Raw genomic sequence first — 2,211 nt, 5'->3', positions numbered from 1 at the left:
CAAAAGTTCTGTTCTGGAGTCTACAGTGCTTTGTGGGGCTCTGTTTTTCCATGCAGTAATGGCTTTATTTATACCCACAATGATTTTAGTCTCACAAACGCCAGGGTGTTTGCCACAAGCCGATACAAGTGTTAAAGGGCAGGAATGGGGCAATAGTCTCAGGCCACTGTCTTTACTCCATACACAGCAATAGCTGTGTCCTGGTGATAGCTGCAAGCTTTGAAATCATACAGGCTGTCAGGGTTTGGTGTGAGCAGCACAGATGTATTAGGTTCAGCATTGTAGTACATGTTTTTTTTTTTTTCTTGGTTTTAAGTGACCATCTGTATAACAGTACCAGAAGTGGATTTGTGTATTGCTGTATGGGTCCTGTTTCCTATGTTTAATTGCATGTTATGTACAAATAAGTGCATGGTGGAAACAGTGGCCTTGTCATCTATTCTCCATCCCATATGCTCTCCCTCTTGAAGCTGCAATACAGTGGTCTAAGACTATGGTCAAGGCTGGAGTCAAGTCACTGAGGACAGAAGGACAAAATTCAAGTTAATATCAGACCCCTTGGAAGGGATTGCCCCTTTTTGCAGCTATGCCTGTAGCTACAATGATTGCAAATACTGTAGATGGTCCTATTCCCTCTGCCTCAAAACTTCAGCAGCCCTGTGGCTCTCAATACCTGTAGTGTGCTACACCTTGTTTATGTCATGACTTGATCTGTGGGTGACTGGGATTCTTGGCTTTGGTTCACCTTGCACCTCATCGATAGGCAAGTGGGGAACAGAGAAGGAAATTCTTGGAATTCCTTAGCTGCAAAGTAATAACAAAATGCATCCAAACAGCAGTTAGAGTTTGCTAAGCATGCACAGATGTGAACACAGGCACTAACTTCTGAGAGCAGAGAACAAGCTCCAGCGACATCCACTGCAAACCGCGAGAGCAGGGCAATGTAGAAGGGTGCAAAACATACAGTGAACACGCACAGGTTCACAGAAATAATGCGGATTGCTTTCTGGATTAATTTTGTCTCATGAGGACTCGTGACCATCTTCTTCTTGAGACATCTGATGACTTGTACTGAACAAAAAGTCACAATCACTAAGGGAATAAAATAGCCAAAGATGACGGACACTAACAATGTATAACTAGGTTGAGTAGATTGTTTCCGAAAGCAGAATTTTTCCTTTTTGTTATGAAATTGTGGATGCAAGTAGGAATAAATCATTAGTATTATCCAAAGGGCCCCACAGATGGATGCTGATTTCAGTGGGGATCGAAGAATCTTTGCTTTTAGAGGGAACTTGATTGCAATGTATCGATCGATCGCTATCAAGGTGATGATCAGGATGCTCATAGGCATGTTTGTAAAGTAGATCGTTTGTATGGTGAAACACAGGTTGTCTATGGGATGCTCATATGTGGTAAAATATATCAAGAAAGGCAGGGCAAACAGCAGGAAACTGTCTGCGACTATGAGGTTGATCATGTACACCCTGGTCTCGGTCCACCTCTTGAGTTTGCAGCAGAAGACCCAGAAGGCAGTCGCGTTCAGTGGGATCCCCAAAGAGAGCACTGGGATGTAGACTGTAAACTGAAACAGTGTAATGCCATTCCGCACGTCGTAGTCTTTGGTGCAGTTCTCCATGTTGGGTTGTCCCTGCAAGACAAGGGGGCAGGCATGAGACCAAGCTTGGGGACAGGTTGTCTGTGCTGGGGCCTGCTGCAGTGCCCCACTCTCATGGCTCTGGAGCTCCTGCCCTTGCACTGCAGATCAGCTCATCAGCACTGAACACAGGATTCGAGGTGCGGCCTCACCAGTGCCCAGTACAGGGGGATGGTCACTGCCCTGACCCTGCTGCCACACTGTTGCTGATACAGGCCAGGATGCTGTTGGCCTACTTGGCTGCCTGGGCACGAGCTGGCTTATGTCATGCTGCCATGAACCCACTCTCTCTGAGGATGCTGGGGAGGAATTGCTCAGCATTAAGTACCATCAACCCTAGCAGATCTAGTCCGAGGTCTCCAAAGAGAGAAGGGAATGTGAGCACAAGTCTGATCTCAACCTTTAAAGACAGGAAGCCAAACTGTTGCTAAAGCAGAAAACACAGAACCAAGAACTTAGACTATCTCCTGGTATTCCTTTAAATATTCAAGGTGTCTTCTACCAGCAAGGAGGCTGTGAAGGATGAATCGGACTTAATTTGCAGTTCATAAAGG

General features: G+C 45.7%; 1 protein-coding gene across 1 annotated transcript; it reads right to left on the bottom strand.

The window, feature by feature from the left end:
• Nucleotides 1–304: 304 nt before the first annotated feature.
• Nucleotides 305–1,759, bottom strand: LOC133275398 (G-protein coupled receptor 35-like). Its single transcript, XM_061465367.1, has one exon. It carries the CDS (start codon nt 1,637–1,639, stop codon nt 695–697), a length of 945 nt encoding a protein of 314 aa, XP_061321351.1. The 5' UTR covers nt 1,640–1,759; the 3' UTR covers nt 305–694.
• Nucleotides 1,760–2,211: the final 452 nt, after the last annotated feature.

The sequence above is a fragment of the Pezoporus flaviventris genome, unplaced genomic scaffold, assembly GCF_033815535.1.
Source record: "Pezoporus flaviventris isolate CSIRO_AGI_PZ_B2104156 unplaced genomic scaffold, CSIRO_AGI_Pfla_v1 ptg000040l, whole genome shotgun sequence".
NCBI classification, from domain to species: Eukaryota; Metazoa; Chordata; class Aves; order Psittaciformes; family Psittacidae; genus Pezoporus; species Pezoporus flaviventris.
This window is presented reverse-complemented; position numbering and strand designations above follow the sequence as displayed.